This window comes from Lipophrys pholis, assembly GCF_963383615.2.
Source record: "Lipophrys pholis genome assembly, chromosome: 3".
Classification (NCBI taxonomy): domain Eukaryota; kingdom Metazoa; phylum Chordata; class Actinopteri; order Blenniiformes; family Blenniidae; genus Lipophrys; species Lipophrys pholis.
In genome coordinates this window covers 3,229,848-3,245,747 of record NC_137627.1, presented here as the reverse complement: position 1 = coordinate 3,245,747, position 15,900 = coordinate 3,229,848, and the positions used below count along the sequence as shown (strand labels likewise).

General features: G+C 40.4%; 1 protein-coding gene across 1 annotated transcript; it reads right to left on the bottom strand.

Moving 5' to 3' along the window:
- Positions 1-3,790: 3,790 nt before the first annotated feature.
- Positions 3,791-11,188, bottom strand: tbcela (tubulin folding cofactor E-like a; the record flags this gene model as incomplete). Its single annotated transcript, XM_080459429.1, has 8 exons — positions 11,020-11,188; positions 10,277-10,416; positions 9,004-9,185; positions 8,637-8,893; positions 7,236-7,362; positions 6,182-6,298; positions 5,974-6,085; positions 3,791-3,997 (listed from the first exon to the last, which is right to left on the bottom strand). The coding sequence occupies exons 1-8, from the start codon at positions 11,159-11,161 to the stop codon at positions 3,791-3,793; spliced, it is 1,284 nt and encodes a 427-aa protein (XP_080315555.1). The 5' UTR covers positions 11,162-11,188.
- Between the last annotated feature and the right edge of the window lie 4,712 nt (positions 11,189-15,900).

Genomic DNA, 15,900 nt, shown 5'->3' with positions numbered 1-15,900 from the left:
AATTGTTCCCTTTTAAAATCATCACTCAGACGGACGCACTGTTGAGACTGTGTGCATGACAAAGGGGGAAATGATACCTGTGTCTGTATAAACCAGACACTTTCGATATTCTTTGCAAAGCTTTGTGATATCAGGCTTTTCAAGAGAATGGAATGTCGTAAACATTATGTTTTCTTCTTCCTGGAGTCTGCCGCAAATAGCTTTGATTTAACACAAAATAAGCTTTTATTTTGATTTTAAATTCCTACTTATGTCTTACCAGGCTTCCATCTGATTCGTATGAATCATCCTGCCAACATTTCCATCCAGGAATAAAGACACTGCTAGTCGGTTTCAAATAACACCATCTGCTTGGTTGAAATGCTCAAATCCAAGGAACAAAACAGATAAAAAGCTAAAATCTACTCTTATATACTGGTCACATTTCATCGTCTTCACTTGAGTTTATCAGTATCTCTACTCTAATCAGGTTATACTGTGTTGTTGGTACTGTGCGAAGAAGTGCTTCCTTTAACTTGTCACCCGTCGGGAAGTTAAAGTGCACGGAAGAAGCATTTAAACTTCCACTTTATAAATACACATATGTTGATAAATTGAGAATATGAGATAAAAGTCATCTTGTTTAAATTCTATCAGCGCTCACACGAAACAATAGTGAGTGCTGCAACTGTGCTACTACTACTCTCTCTGTCATTATTACAGTGTTTTCTCTAAAGTGAACATAAAACTAAAGTGTGGATGTAGACAGAGATTGTCTTCCAGTTAACTGGTGTGAAGCTGGTGTTGCGTTCACAGACACACTGAGGCCTGAAGGGGGCAGCACATGACAATACAAGAAAACTGTTGGTTTATGGTGTGCACTGTGTGTGTGTGTGTGTGTGTGTGTGTGTGTGTGTGTGTGTGTGTGTGTGTGTGTGTGTGTGTGTGTGTGTGTGTGTGTGTGTGTGTGTGTGTATGTGTGTATATTGTGATTAGGAACACAGTTATATTAGGCTTAAGTTACTGATGAAGGAAAACTTCAACCCAGAAAGTGTATGTTGATTAAATTATGTCCCAAATTGGTTGTGTTTTAGGCTTTTTTTCTCGGACGAATAGTCCTCTGTCTGCATTATCTTGTCCTAATGTGAAATTCCAGTGTCACTCAGAGTTCTTGTCTGGATTTCATTTCGGGCAGGGGTGTCAAACTAATTTTACTTCAGGAGTCACATCCAGTGCAAAATGATCACAAGTGAGCCGGACAGTAAATAATAGCATTGTATTCTATGAATAACTAGAACTCTAAATCTATGTATTTGTTTTAGTGCAACAACGTATTAATATATCATTAAGAAGTCCATTTAATGAAATTTTAATAAAAGAACTGTAATAACAATATTCTGCCTCAGTTCACCATGTGCAACTTAGATCATTGTGGATTTGTATTATACGATTTACATTTAAAGGCATAAAACATTTGGCCACATGTAACTGGACCACAAAACAATATAACAGACTAGTTCATATTATGAGCAGAATAACAGAGAACTGATCTTTAATGTAGACACATTTCTAGATCTGTGTAATAATCCTAATCACCTGAACTGACTCACCACACAATCTAAACTAAAATAGAAAGAAAATAAGTTATACCCCCGTGCGCCCCTGGTGGTCAAATAAATATGTTGCAGTTATAAAGTCATAATTTCTCACAGCTGTAAAATTTCATTTTATGGGCTGGATTGGACTCTCTGGCGGGTCGGTTCTGGCCCGCAGGGTCGTACGTTTGACACCCCTGATTTACAGTATAAGACTTTCTAATTAATTAAGAATATCAATCTTATTATCTATCTCCCTCCAGAAAATCAATGCAGCATTGCCCCAACAATGGCTGCGAATCCCCATAACATGTTCAAAGCATTACAGTAAAACCAAATGCTGGCGGACACATCCACTCTTATCAATGCAGAAGGAAAGGAAGTTTTAAAATAATCAGTTCTGAGAGTTTCCCAGGTCTACTCTAGATTCTATAACATGCCTTATTATTTATTTTCCATTAAAATGAGCAAATCTAATCTGATCCACCTCAGAGCAGCGATCTTAAGCACCACTAAGAGGTGACAGGTTTCTCATGTATCTGCTGCTGCAAAAGCATGTTTTGTGGCTCGCTTGGAAGCACGGTCCAGTTTAGTCTCATTTAAAGTGATGTGCTGTGAACATGCGTGGACGACAGCTTTACGGGTACTTCATGTCATGCCAGCTTTGTGCTGTGTGTCACTGGAAAGTTGGAATTTGATGTTGTCAGTCATATGAGTGCATTAAGGTCCATTTTTGCTATTTGGAGGTTTGATGATCACACGTAAAGTATGGCTCACGTTTCAATGAGATTCTGAGATATCAAGGCCGGTTGCACACGAAACTTTTGTGAAAACAGATCAAGCAATCAGTTGAATATAAGGAGGCTTTTTTTTGCATGGGGAGCATGACGCGACAGAGAGTCGAAGTGATAACGGTGACACAGCTCAGGAGTGAGTGCAGCAGGTTGTTGGACTGTTTTCACTTTCTGCTGAAATATTTCTACACCGATGACATATGAGCCTCCGCTGTGGAGCTCTTACATGAGCACGTTGCAAATGGTGCATCACTTTAAAGCAGATGTTAAAAAAAAAAAAAAGAAAAATTATAAAAATATTTTCCCTTCAGACATGCTACTCAAACAAAATGGCAACTGTGACAAAGTAAAAGTAGTAGAATCTAAATTCTGCTCTTGGTGCCACCTTACCGTGGGAATAAACATCTCCATATGTGATTATTTAAAAAGTGTGTGAGCTCAACGGACTGGGCTTCACTCGGCACTGCGTACCTGAAGACTTTTGGCAGTTGGAGTCTCACTTATAGGAACAGTTTTACAAAGGGTTTAAATCCCACTATTTGGTCATTTCTCTTCTATCCAGCACAATACACATATATCTTTGAGAATACGTAATATATTCATTCATCTTCTGTTGATTATATTAGGTTATTATTATTTGCATGTTTAAAATCAATACTCACTTGATATATTTTTAAAATTCCAAAAATCTAAACAGATTTTCTGTGTCTTCAATGTCCTAGAAATAATCCCCATATCTCTCTATCCGTCTATAAATGGAAATGGCCAAAGTGTGACCTCTGGCAGTTAGGCACAGATATGAGGGAGAAACGTAAACAACAAAGGAGAATAATGGTGGACCTCACATGGAACAGTGTGGAAGGAGTTTCTCTCTCAGAAAAGGCGGTTTTGAGCCTGCGATGGGAGTGCAGATGAGAGCGGCGGTCTCCTCTACACTCCTCAGCACTACTCCACTGCTAATCAGGTAGCATTTTGCAACAAGTGGGCAAGTGGGCGGTGTTGGATGCTCGCCTATGCAGGTGCCAATGGTGCATGCCGTGTGCTAAGAGGCAGAGCCGAGACTGCAACTCGAGCCCCTGGGTTGACGCTGCTGACTGACGGCGAGGCGCTCCACCCACCTGCTCTGCATGTGTGACACATTGTCCATAGGCCCCAGGGGTTTCCCCTCACACCAAGCTGAAACAAATAAACACTAAATTTCCTCCAGGTCGGCTGCCGGTGCCTCCCAGCAGCCCCTCATATTCCACTGTCCCGGCTCCATGGTGGTCCTCACGTCACTTGCGTCTTAATCCCTCCGCACAAAAAGTGGCTGTAGCTGCTGTTTGGGAGGCTTTTACGATTAATTTGCAAATTCAGTTACCTAATCAACAAAAATCCAGTTAATCAATTGACTGTGACGAGCCACAGCTGGACCGGAGCCGCTCACTTGGTCTTGGGCACCACCAGTATCTCGTCCCCGTCCTGGATGCTGTAGGAGTGCAGGGCCCGCGTGTTGTACTTCATCTCCTCCGGGCCGAAGGCGCTGCACTTGTCGATGTAGTAGATCCTCATCCTCTGGGTGGACAGCTGCACCACTGTCGTCAGCTGCTTCTTCAGCTCGGCGACCGTCTGGTCCAAACGGATGTTCACCTGACACAAAGACGCACAGTTCACACGCCTACTGAACGTCCTGAGTGTTTCTAACGTTTACGTAGAAATACCAGCATTCTGACTGGAAATGATTTCAAGCAGAGTCCGTTTTGATAGATGGGAGAAATTATAGCTCCCTAAAGGTAAAGTACTCCAGAGTGGTTGGATTTCCACGTCATGAACTGCACCCTGGTTGTTAGTGGTTGGGGCAAACGTCTGCCTCAAACTTCACAATACACCTCAAACAGAACTTTCATAGCAGTGGGAACAGTGAGACTCTGTTGGAGGGAGCTGCAGCTTTAACATTTGTTGTAAACAAAGTGGAATTCACAAAAAGGTCAAACTAAGATTGGAAGAAGCATTTTATGTGTTAAAGGGTTTTTGATTTGCAGCGGTGGAGAAGTTTCATCATGGCTGGTCCATTCAATTAAAGTTATTGATTAGCTTACCACACAAACTTTCTTCAATTAATTACACTTTTCTTTCAGGTTTAGATTCTGTTACTTTAAACTTCAAATTTGTCCTTGAGTCGATCTTAAATCAACTGTTTATGTTGAGTCCAAAGGTAAATAACGGTGAAGTTAGTGAATGCAATTCAAACATGGTTCCCTTCTGAATTTTCTTAAAAAAAGTCTGTCAACAACAACAGACAAGTGTTTATTTAGTCAGATTCATTTAAAAAGAAATGTGCTGAAGTTGGTTGTTGACTGTGTGGTAGTGTGGCTGCCAGACAAAAAAAGCTCCTCTCCCATTGATAAGGTGGAAAAGGAATGCATGCATCTCAACAGAAAATTCACGTTTCCCAAACAAACAGCATTTTGACAGGCTGCCATTAATGCCGAGACCTGTGATTTTAAGTTCTATTTAAAGTAATGAATGTAAATATGCAGGTCTTCTCCAATCTGACCCAGTACCCCACCACCCCATGGTATGACTGAATCATATTTGTATTTTTGATATAAGAAGCCTGAAGTACTTCCTGAAATTAAAACGTAACTCCAAGCAACAAAAGAAAACACACCGAAGTTGCACTACTAAGCTACAGGCTTGATTTAATGCTTGAAAATAAAATAACTGATTATAAAAGAGATAAATGAGTCTTGTGATGGTTTCAAGTCCAAATAGGAGGTGGGAGAGCTTCCACTTTGTTACTGGGAAACAAACAACAGAGTTCTGTCCAACTGGGAACTTTCCACTGTCAAAATGGAAAAACAATATTTCCATATGTATAAAAGACACTTCACAGCAGGGGTGTCAAATGTACGGCCCAGAGTCCAATCCAGCCTACGAGATTCCGTTTTCCAGATGTGACAACTCATGACATTCATTGCAGTACATGTATCTGACCATTTATCTTCATTTCCACTTTAGCTTCACGGTTATTACACTGATGTAGAAATATCTGAACATTAAAGATCATGTCTAGATTTTGAGATGTTATTCTGACCACAATATGAACTAGCCTGCTATATTTTTGAGTTCCAGCTACATGTGGCCAAATGTTTCATGCCTTTGAAGATGTAAATAATAAAATAAAAACCCACCGTAACCTGTATATTGTAAAGCACGTGGTGGACTGAGGCATGATATTGTTGAATTTGCCGACCTTTCATTCAAATTTCAGGTTTGTCTTGTGTTGCAAAAGGATAATTCCATAAAATGTGGAATTTTTAATGTATATCAACACTTATAAATTAGTATTATGCTATTATTTACCGGTCCGGCCCACTTGAGATCAAATGTGGCACCTGAAGTAAACTGAGATTGACACCCCTGCTTTACAAGCACCGTCTTGATTCATGTGTCGGTTTATAAGGTGATGTTACTCCCAAATGGGATTTTCCCAAATGCTGCTTTCAAGTTCAGCAAACATGAACGCAACATAGATCTCAGGGGAGCGTTTGCAGCGCACTGTTGGATCTATGACACCAAGAATGAAGGTACTCTGAATTGTGACTTTAAATTGCTCCTCGTACCTGTTCTACTTTCTCCTCACAGTGAACCTCCACCTGGGCGCGGCAGCGAGGTCGGAGGTCGATCTCAGCCAGTGGCTCCAGCTTCCCGTACTTTGTAACCAGGGAATGGTATCTGAGGGGGACCGAGGCGAAGGATGTGTTTACCAGGGCGACTATCCACAAACATGGGACCAACACTCAGCCGGAGCCAAAGACCTGAGCAGCGTACCGGTAAGGCAGCTCTTCCTCGGGGTAGTCCAGGTGGTAACGGATGAAGAACCTCTCGGCGTCCTCTCTCTCACAGTCACTCACCACGCTGCCATTCAGCACAGATATCGAGGGCAACCTGAGGAGAAGGACACATGTTCTGCAGTTAAGGGGAAGAAGTTATCACTTGACAAGGCCACTACTTGTTTGTTTTTTTGAAATACAACTACACATGCATGTAGACAGAAAGCAGTACGATGGAAATGGGCAAGCTCCCTTAAGTTCTTTCTTAATTTAATATTTTTCTCAGTAATAAAGGGACCCCTTCACTTTTTGTGGCCACTCGGAATCAAATAGTTAGGGTTGTCAAATCATTAGAAGTATGTTGTAAGTCACAGTTTACTCCAGGTGTGTCAAACATAAGGCCCGTGGGACAAACGCTGCCAAATTGAGACTCCAATCGGGCCCATCAAACCACTAAGCAAATAATAAAAGTTTAGAAGACATTGCTTTTTTTAAACACGTTTCTTAAGAGAAGCGGACACAACTATATTTTGTCCAGAAGGTTTGATTAAAATTGGATTTTTGTGACGATTGTAGTCATTTCCAATAGTAATTATTTGGTTTTGTGAAAATAGAGACATTTTCATCATGTGTACTCTTTAATGAAAAACTTTAAAGTTTAAATCAAAGGCTATTATGACATTATTTTACTGTTCCTGCCCACTAAAGATAAAATGTGGCTGTATGTGGCCCCTGAGCTAAAATGTGGTTGACACACTCCGGTTTATATAGCATATGTTGCACATATACATATACATACATATATAAATGTACATATATATATATATATATATATATATATTTCCCAGCCCTATTGCATGTCTGTATATAAAGTCTTGAATAAGATTCCACTCACCCGCTTTATTGCAAAAAGAGCCCAACAGTTATTATCATTATTAGCACCTTGTGATTTGATTTGATGGAGGACATGAAGAACAGGGGAGGGTCTGTTCTTCATGTTCCTCCAGCCCGTCCCAGCTATTCGTACTCAGCTCCAGGTTGTTTCTCCTTACTGTGCGATCATGAGGCTGCGTCGCTCTACGTTGGTGTACGTCTGCAGTAAGGGGATGCCCTGCAGTCGCACCTCCTCCAGCTTCGGGAAGAAGTTGAGCTTCTCGATGTCTTCCCACCGGTTGAGACCTGTCGACACACAAGTTTCATTTCAACGCTTCCATCAATTTTACACACATTTATTTGTCTGACTGCACATATGGAAAACTGTATATCGTTTTTAAAAAGAAAGTACTGTGCAAGGTTACAAAGTTTAGATTCATAATGTAAAACGGTGTGTTTAGAGAGCAGCGTCAGCTTCTGAATTCAGTCTTGTGAAGCCTCACAGTTACATAACAGACATGTGCACGAAGCTTGGACAGAGGCTCTGATGTGGGGTTTACATGGTTTACACCACCTCCTCTGATGAGCTGCTTGATCTAATCAGATGAACGTGTTTACATGACGTCATTTTAATAATTTTATTTTGGGTCCCTGTCATTTCCAGCTAATGACTGTGAGCTCACTTCTTGCAGCAGAATCATTTTCAGCCTGGCAGCATCAAGTTATTTCCTCTCTACGGCGGACTGCCACGTCTCCCTTCAGCCACTGTAAGCCTCGTCCATCTGGAGCCAGTATCAGAAAGATACCAAAATATTGATATCATCTATTCATTTTTGGATCAATCATCAGCGTTTAAAAAAAATAAAAAATTAAATTATAGTTAGAGGTTACTATATTAATTAGGAATATCTCTTTCATAGTTGGCATAAATAGTTCCTTAATGTGTGTTTAGTGATGCCGCTGTAGCTGAAGATCTTTCTGAGGTGGCTACAGATGAAGGCTCTGACCACATTTGGACCTCAGACGAACAATAAGAGACAACAGAGTTTCTCAAACTTTTCATTTGAAAGGGAAACAATTGAAACTCATTTCTCTTCCCATTTTTTACAAAGAACTTGTATCGAATCAGTATTTCTTCACTATCTATTTTCCTAACTTGGTATCAAATGCCTGTTTGGGGCGGCTCATTTGGTAACGCCGTCGTCCTGCCAGTGCTAAAGTTTGCAGTTCAATCCCCAACCTCAGAGAGTCTTTTCTCATTGGAGGATGAAAATCTGTTTGTTTTTTTTGGTTGTGCCTGTAGTGTAGAAGATAAGACAAATGAAACTGAAACGAAGTCTGTGCGCGCTCATCTTTGGATATCATTTTAATCCTTTCTGCCTTGAAAACAACTCTAAAAATAGACTCGACACCGATAGTCCCTTAAAATAGAAACAAATCCAGAGATGCAGTCTGGGGTGGACGGGATCCGGCTCCACAAATAGCACAGAGCTTTCAGGATACAGTCACATCTTTACATGTGCTAATTTTATCAGCCGTTATCAGGCCGATAGTAACTCAGAGTAGATTGCTCTGCTTACCTGAGTTGTGCAGGTTGATGCTGCGTAGGTTGGGGAAGAGACGACGGAGGATGTCTTTGTCGTCCTGAATGGAGGCCAAGTTGTTGTTGGCCATAACTAGAGTGTCAAGACTGGGGAAGAGGGAGCCGAACTTGCGCACTTCAGCCCAGTCCTGGAGGCTGTTGTCGGTGATGTGGAGCAGGCGCAGGGTGGGACAGGCCACGCTGGAGGCACTCACGCTACTGTACTCATTAAGGCACAGGAACAACTCCTCCAGCCTGCAGGAGAACCGGAGAGAGCAGACTGAACATTAAAGAATCAGGCTAATACAGCCAACCATCACTGGGTCCTCTGCTGAGTCTCAGTTTACGATAAGTCTTGGCCTTACTCAGGTATCTCCTGAGCGAGCAGCAGCACGTTAGCCCAGGACACTTGAGTGTTGTTAAGGACGAGGCGTCGGACCCGGGAAAAGGCCTCGGCGGACCGCGGCTCAAGGGCCCCCCCCGCCAGGGGGTTGGAGCTCAAGTTGAGGAAATCCAGATTTGGAATGTTGGCCACAATTTTACTGATCTGAAAAATGAGAACGGAAACATTTTTGTTGCGTTGTGGATTTTGTCTTTTGAAAACTAGACAACTGATCTACTATTGTGGAAGACAGAATAGTGACAAATCTGTAATGGTACTTTAACTGATAGGTTAGTGCAGGGAGTAAAATACATTTTAGTTCAGACCCAAATAAAACCTGATTTCATCACGAGTGAGCCAGACTGGTGAAGTACTGCCATAATTACCTTTAAATTGATGTTTTTTGTTATTTGCAGTGGTGCACAATATACATGATGACAATGTCAATATTCTAACAAAAACCAAATAATTATGACTGAAACAGACAACAATCTTAACACAGAACCAATTCTAATGGAACCTTCTGGTGTCAAAATACTGAAACTTTTACTATAGCTGATGCATTATGCATGTATTTACAAACTCTGGATTTGGAGCTAATGCTAACGCGAATACAACATCACAGATATTTCAACTCGGGTATCAGTGTTGTGTTGTTTTCACTACTCTGAAGAAATTCCTTAAAAAACAAACAAAAAAACATCAGTTTTCTTTGAAATTCTTTACATTTTCTCGGTGGTTTGGCAGTGGGCTGGATTGGAGCCTCTTGCGGGCCAGATTTGTTCCACGTGCCTTATGTTTGACACCCCTGTGTTAGTGGATCCTCAGCAATCTCATTCGTAAACATTTGGTTACTGGGTTAGGGTTACGTGAGTATTTGTCACAGGTTTAAACGCTTGCCAATTCAAAATGACCGGCACACGACTCCCTGCTGGTAAACTGCATGCGTGTTCAATGGATGCATGAAAAGTTAGAACTGTTGGATTGTAATGGCGTTTGTCTGAAGCTGTGACTCCGATAATAATATTCAAATTTCAAACCCAATTCATGCAGAAAGCAGTGGCATTTCAGAGCGTTCACATACTTTTCCTCGAAAGTGTACTTGCTAGGATCACATCTTTGTTGATTTTGAAACTTTCATTGGATTTGCTGACGACGAAAACCAAAACATACAAAAGATCAACTGGCTTATTTTCTTTTTTTTTTTTTTCTTCCCCAATGAGAAGAGCCTGATGTAATGGACCTAGAGACAGCACCTCATGCCAGTCGTGCAGCTTGTTGTGGGAGAGATCCAGCTCCATGACATGCGAGCAGAAGGCGGCGATCCCCGCCTGGTCCCCGGCCCGGCTGATCCCACAGTTATTCAACACCAAGATGCTGGGCAGGTTCAGACGGTCTGTCGGCGGACAAGTATTAACTTCATTAAACAGACTGGAAGGAAAATATATTGATAGCAAGAGGCATGAACACAGTGAATGTGTTTGTCAGGAAACTGGCTGATATCTGTATTTCTATCTCTAATTTATTCTCTAATCGGGAAGGAAAACCTTTTATTTAAGAGTCACATCATCAAACTTGAGTGAAATTTAATGAGGAATGCGATCTGACGTCTGATGATCCATTCATATCGCGGGGTGGATAACATATGTCGCCCTTCAGACTGAATGAAGCTACTTCATCATCATCTGGACAAGACACATTATATAAATCTTAATGAAGGAGAACCATCACCTCACACTCATCGTGAGTCAAACTCAGACTATCAACTCTAAGATACCACACACAGCAGATTGAGCCACAACTACCAAAGGTTTGTGTGCGATGCTAAACAGAAAAATGAACAAATCCACAAAATGTTTTCGATGTTGGTTTCCAGAAAAGAATGACACAACGAGGGTTGATAAACTTCGAGAAAAAAAATAAGATGGAAAATGCAAAAACGGTGCATTTTGTCTCGAGATGTCCTGTAAACGGCGCCTCAAAGGACTTTCCGGCTCACCTTTCATGGGAGAACCCTGTGGACCAACAGTGGGCACTACAACCACTCCAGGCCCCCTGCGGTATGGGAAGTTCTCCGGGCTGTACTTTTCGTTGATCACCTCCATGAAGGAGCGGCCATCTTGGTTCTCCGGTGGCTCCATGGCTCCTTCTCGCTGAGCAGCTTCCCCTTCAGCAGGCAAACACACTTTCACAGCAAATACCGGCAGTGTGTTCAAAATGTTCTAAGACCAGTGCAGCATGTAGCCGTGTCAACACAACCATAATCTCTACTGCTTTATTCCAACACTGGGAGGGGGAGGAAAAAAATACGCTCCAGAAATCTCATCAGTCCATCACGGGGCAAACACTCACAATTAACACATACAGGACATTTAGAATCGCCTATTAGATTCACATTCTTCATGTTTCTGTTTGGGACCAGAGTCGTTAGAGAAAAACCAACACATGCACAGGGTAAAACATGCATCCTCTCCACACAGAGAGGAAGCTAAAAATCAATGAGGTGCGAACCACTGCACTCATCCAGGCGCATTCACACTCTCGTTGCACACCACTGAGTTTAGATCTTTACACAGCTGAGCCAAATGGGATCAGCACCGAATCCTTTATTCATTTTTAAACAATGATTAGATCATCAATTCATTTCTTGGTTGACATTTAATTAATTGTTAAAAACCTTCAACTCTGTTTGGTATGACAGTATATGTGCTCTAAAGTGCGTTCAGAGTTTTGACCATTTGCTTTAAATTGGCTGAGTGTTATGGAATTCTGCAGAATATTACTGGAATATTAGGAATCAAATGATTCTATTCTACGTATTACACGTTACGTAGTTCAGTTTATTTGTCTTGGAAGTATTTACACATTTTACCAAGATAACTACTGGTAACAACCAATCCAAATTTGTAGCACCTCTGTGCACCACGAGATGTTGTGTCAAGTCACTCTACAAGAATGTTACTGAAAAACACTGCATATTAAGCAATAAGATAAATGACAGCTTGAGCTAAATAAAAAAATCACACTGATGCTGGCATTCCCTCTAATCACAGGATGAAGTCAAATTCTATGAACTGTATATGTAGTACAAGTGTCCTTCTCTAAGCAAAATATATGGGTATGGCCCAGGAGTGGTTGCCATAGCAACAGCAGTTCAATTGAAGTGTCAATTTTTTACGTTTTCACAATATTGAAAATACTGTAAATCCCATGATCTTGGCATTCCCTCTTAACAGAGGATGAAGTAAAATTTCTTTAGCTGTATATATATATATATATATATATATAGTTCAGGTGACCTTCTCTAAGCACAATATATGGGTATAGCCCAGTAGTGGGCGCTATAGTACCAGCAGCTCAATGAAAATGGCCTTGTTTAAGTTTTGCAGCAGAGCAGAAAAACTTCATGAAACAAAAATAACATGTTCAGGGTAAAAAATATTATATCCTGAGATAGAGTAGCCTATGTCTGGAAAGAGTTGTACTTTCCAATGATGTGTATAGTTTGTTGTTACTCTGAAAATCCGTCTGTATACTATATGTTCCTGGGAAGATAGGAGAGACAAAATATTGCATGCATCATGGTAGCTTGTTTATGTGGCAATCTAAATAAATAAAATACATTTTGAAGAAAAAGTATGTATTTTTATCTTAACTCTTTAAAAAAAAACACAGATGCAAAGTTTCATTGATTGATTGAAAAAAGGGGTTCGGGCTTCCTGCCAATATATCAATAAAAATATAAATATAAATCACAAAAATAGTGTAACATCTCTGCAGTTGTGTTCTTGCTGCAATGATATGATTGCTTCTCTTTTCTCTGTCGCTGCAGCCAAAACAAACACGAATCTCCAACACTTAGTACTGGAAGATCTTTTACTTTACAGAAAAATGATCCAGTGATACTTCGGATATTAGTTCCTTTGTAATAAACACATACTTGCTTCCCACTTCTACCCCATCTGGTAATGTAATTTCTTTCTGAGTAACTAAATGTTAGACATCCTGTTGGAAGAACCCAGAAGTGTTCTCGGCTCTTCATCGGTGAAACTCTGGAAAAGTAGCCGACAAACAGAACACACTCCTGACCTAACACATCACTTAAATCACTATAATTAAAATGACGAGCCTCTGCTTTAAAGTGCAGGTTGGGCTGAGCCTCGCTGTGGAGTCTGCAGGAGGAAGGGGAAGCATCAATTATGTAGTGGTTTAGCTGAAATGAAAAAATAAAAACAAAAAGGTTCCTGTTACAGTATCATCTGTGGCCCAAAAAAATGGGGCTGCAAAAAACAACAACAACTGATCACTTATGAAAGGCAGTTGTTACTCCTCAGAGGGAATTAAAAAAAAATGTTTTAACCCATAAGAGACAATTCAAATCAGACGTGTGTGTCCTGGTGTCATAACAGGGAGGAGCATGACCTATTTTTAAACCGGTCTTACCCGAGGAGACGTCTCTCCTGGTGTCACCGCCGCCGCTCACTGCCTTCTTCTCTTTCTGTGCGGACGGCCTGGAAAAGAGACCCCCGTTCACTCTGTATCCACTTCAACACACCTGCAACTAAATACCACAACTATTCTCATTATCAAAGTACGAGATAAAACCATTTGTGTCCTGCAGCATTGATCAGTACGGTCTTACTCCAGAGTGGCAGGCTGGGCTCTGGTGGACGTCAGAAGAGACGGAAAAAGAAGAAGAATAGAGCAGATCCCTCTTCAGACGGACTCCGGATGAGGCAGAGGAGGGAGGGATCGAGGGGAAGGCCCTTCACCGCATGACACTGGGGAGCAAACAAGGTCAAAGTTCACTTTGTGCTTTTATGTGTCAGAAGAGCATAAAAGCACAATTGGATTGCTTCCCGGTGGTTGGAGCTGGACAACTTCCAGACAAGGTCATTACAACGCCATCACCTCAAAGTAAAAAAGTTAAAAAACCACAACAACACAGTGACACAAAAACATGCCTTCGCCAACGCCACATTTGTTTTGGGGATTTATTCGGAAGCAGTTCGCCGTTAACATCTCAAAATCTAATAGATTGGTCCTTGGATGATGACAAATCATCCCCAAAGATTTCAAACAATTCAGGTAATAGTTTTTGCAAAAAAGTTGGTAACATACTACAAACAAACCATTAAATAAATAAATACAGACAAAAACATAACCTTTTGTTGGCAAAGGTAAAAATCATTTTACTGTAACAGGAAACACTTTTCAGATATTATTTCTTTAAAGGGCCTGTTAAAGTGTCTGGATTCAATTTAAAAAGTCCACATGCACTTCAAATGAGCTTGGTCTAGTTCACTGTTTGTATCTGATGTGTTCCTGAGGTAAAAAAAAAAAAAAGAAAATCATGTTTATTTAAAATATTATGGGTTGATTTTAACATGTAAAAAATCTGGATGTAAATAAAAAAAAACAAAAAAAAAAAACAACCTCTGGCTGTACTTGTATGATATAAGATCAAGCGCTAAAAGAAAAACTTGAAATAAATGTTTTATTCCAGGTGTAGTTTATTGAGATGAAGTTTAGTAGAGAAAGTCCTGGTCATTTCTAAAGAGTCCATGTCAGGTTGTATTAGGAGTAAATCATGCAGGTGTTGTTTAATAAAGAGTAAAAATGCTACTTCCAAGAGTTCAAATGAGGATTAAAGAACTAAAGTCTAATTGGAGGAATCCTGTCAAGAGGGAGGTATGTTTTGAAAAGTTCTGGTCAAATCTAAAAAAAAATTTAATAAAGAAAACAACAACGACAGAACACAGGCTGAATGTAAAGAATTAATGTCTACGATCATTAAAAGTTTATTTTATAGTGCAGTAACAGCTGTTAAATCATTTTGATTTCCGCTGATATGTTGCTTAACTACTGATTAATAAAAATACATAGAAGTGCACAATAAAACCCATTTAGGTATCAATCAACAGACTGCATGATAGAATTAAGGTGCAGATTAATTAGAGTGAAATGCGTTTTTCTTTAAATGTACTCATTAATATATGTAAAACAATAACACAACTGGATTCGGGACTAAGCTAATTTTGTTTCGACAAAGTTAACATAATTAATGCAATATTACAACTTTTCTATGAACCTTTCTCTCTATCGTGTGTCAGCGAGTGACATCTATTTTATGCACGATGCTTTTGACATTGGCCTGATAAAACTTTGATTATTCAGTGTTGTTTTATCTATTTCTTTAAAGAAACTAACGCCGATACGACTCTTGAATCATAGTGCCTCCATTAAAGCCCTAAATGAAGGTTGTCGAGGTGGAAATGTGACATAAAAAGCACATGCAACTCAAAATTGACCCATCTTTGAACGGAGTCTGGCTTTTTCCATCACAGCAGCTCCATGGAACCCGACATGGATCACCGACGGCTGGGACAAAAAGACCCGGGGTTCCGCTGACAGCGGAGAGCCGAGAGAGGCCGGGGCACTGTGGGGATAGCAGACGGGGGTCTTTGTACCTACCTCTAATGTTCACTTTGGATCTCAGATGTTGATGAAAACAAACCAGCTGTCATCTTTGCTCCGTTTATATCCCGGAAGTGACGTAACCCCATCACTAACGGCTCTCTCCTTCCTCGTTTTCTTAAATCAATAACTTCATTTAATCCCGCCAGACTCCCAAAATACACCCGAAGTGTGTTGTGATGATGTTTATGCAGGTGTTATAAAATATATAAATATGTTTTTGTTGTAAATCTGTACTATCCAGAGAGATAGACATATGACGTCATTAACTTCTCGCGGCTAAAAGGAGGACGAGAAAGAGGAAGGGGATGGTGTGTGATGTAAAGTCTGCATAAAATATGAGTTATCAGCATGATAAATGGAAATAAATCCAGGTCAACATTCAAATTATAGAGCATCTTCT